This window comes from Gymnodraco acuticeps, unplaced genomic scaffold (genome assembly GCF_902827175.1).
Source record: "Gymnodraco acuticeps unplaced genomic scaffold, fGymAcu1.1, whole genome shotgun sequence".
In the NCBI taxonomy this organism is placed as follows: domain Eukaryota; kingdom Metazoa; phylum Chordata; class Actinopteri; order Perciformes; family Bathydraconidae; genus Gymnodraco; species Gymnodraco acuticeps.
This window is the reverse complement of record NW_022990077.1, coordinates 35,001-36,030: the sequence shown is the minus strand read 5'-3', so window position 1 is coordinate 36,030 and position 1,030 is coordinate 35,001. Positions and strand designations below refer to the sequence as shown.

General features: G+C 31.9%; 1 protein-coding gene across 1 annotated transcript in view; it reads left to right on the top strand.

Moving 5' to 3' along the window:
- Positions 1–1,030, top strand: part of scarb1 (scavenger receptor class B, member 1) — a gene marked incomplete at its 3' end in the record, with an annotated part of 35,962 nt that continues 34,932 nt past the window's right edge. Inside the window, 1 exon segment of the mRNA XM_034216164.1 lies at positions 1–212. Within this exon segment, the coding sequence (XP_034072055.1) occupies positions 93–212 (120 nt within the window).

Below are 1,030 nucleotides of genomic sequence, written 5' to 3'. Positions count from 1 at the left end.
GACTTTAAAACCCTGCGTTCCTCCTGCACGTTGGTGGCTCTGCAGAGGACATTAGATTGACTTTTAATAATCTTTGATCGTTGTTCGTAATCATGGCTCTAAATAAATCCAAAATAGCGATTGGGTTTATCGTGGCAGGGGTTCTGACCGTGGTGTCTGGAATCGTTATGCTGTTCGTGGGACCGGCCGTGATGAAAGACCAAGTGATAAAGGTGAGTGATAATGGGGAAAGTTAAAAATTAAGTAAAAAAAAGATTAGTATTCATTTAAAGAAATATATGCAGTTTGATAAAATAGTTAAAATATGGAGGAAATAAAAATGTTTAGCTAAATCATGTCATAACAATGTAATTCTTCTTCTAAATTCCTTTTCCATGTGTTTTAAAAATATATATAGGAGAGTCGAACCTTTTGAGGTGTAAAAAATAATATACAAATTAAAAATAATTAATACAATTAATTAATAGTGCAATACAATTTTAATAATAAAAAAGCATAAAAAGGTTTTTAAATGAAATGGTCAAATCTGGATCAGCTCCGTTGTTCCCCAGAGATTTGGGTACGGAGGAAAAGAGAGAGGGTTTTATTTCTGACGCTGCGTGAGTTCCCCGACACACCGGGGACACTGTTTAAATATAAAAGACATCACAAAGTGCATTTTGCATGATAGGTGCCCTTTAACTTGTAAAAGCAACTTCAAGGTTTTTAACTTGTTTATTTATGTATTTTAAGTTTCTGGAGGTGTTTCCATTTGGGGATATTGTTCTGTAATTCAATAGAGATGGTTTATATCCAAATGTGAGTTTCAAGACACTATATAAAAAAAATGAAAAATACATAAAAAAACGAATTAAAAAACAAAACAAGTATGAAAGATAACAAATAAATAAATCAAGTTAAAAAGTATGTTTTAAATGAAGTAATTAATCAAATATAAATATTAGTGCTTCTCTACACTCTATTTTTGTTGGCAAAGTTGCGCAAGCTAGCCTTATGACCTGAGGGAGCAAAGGTGTAAGTACATAAGATA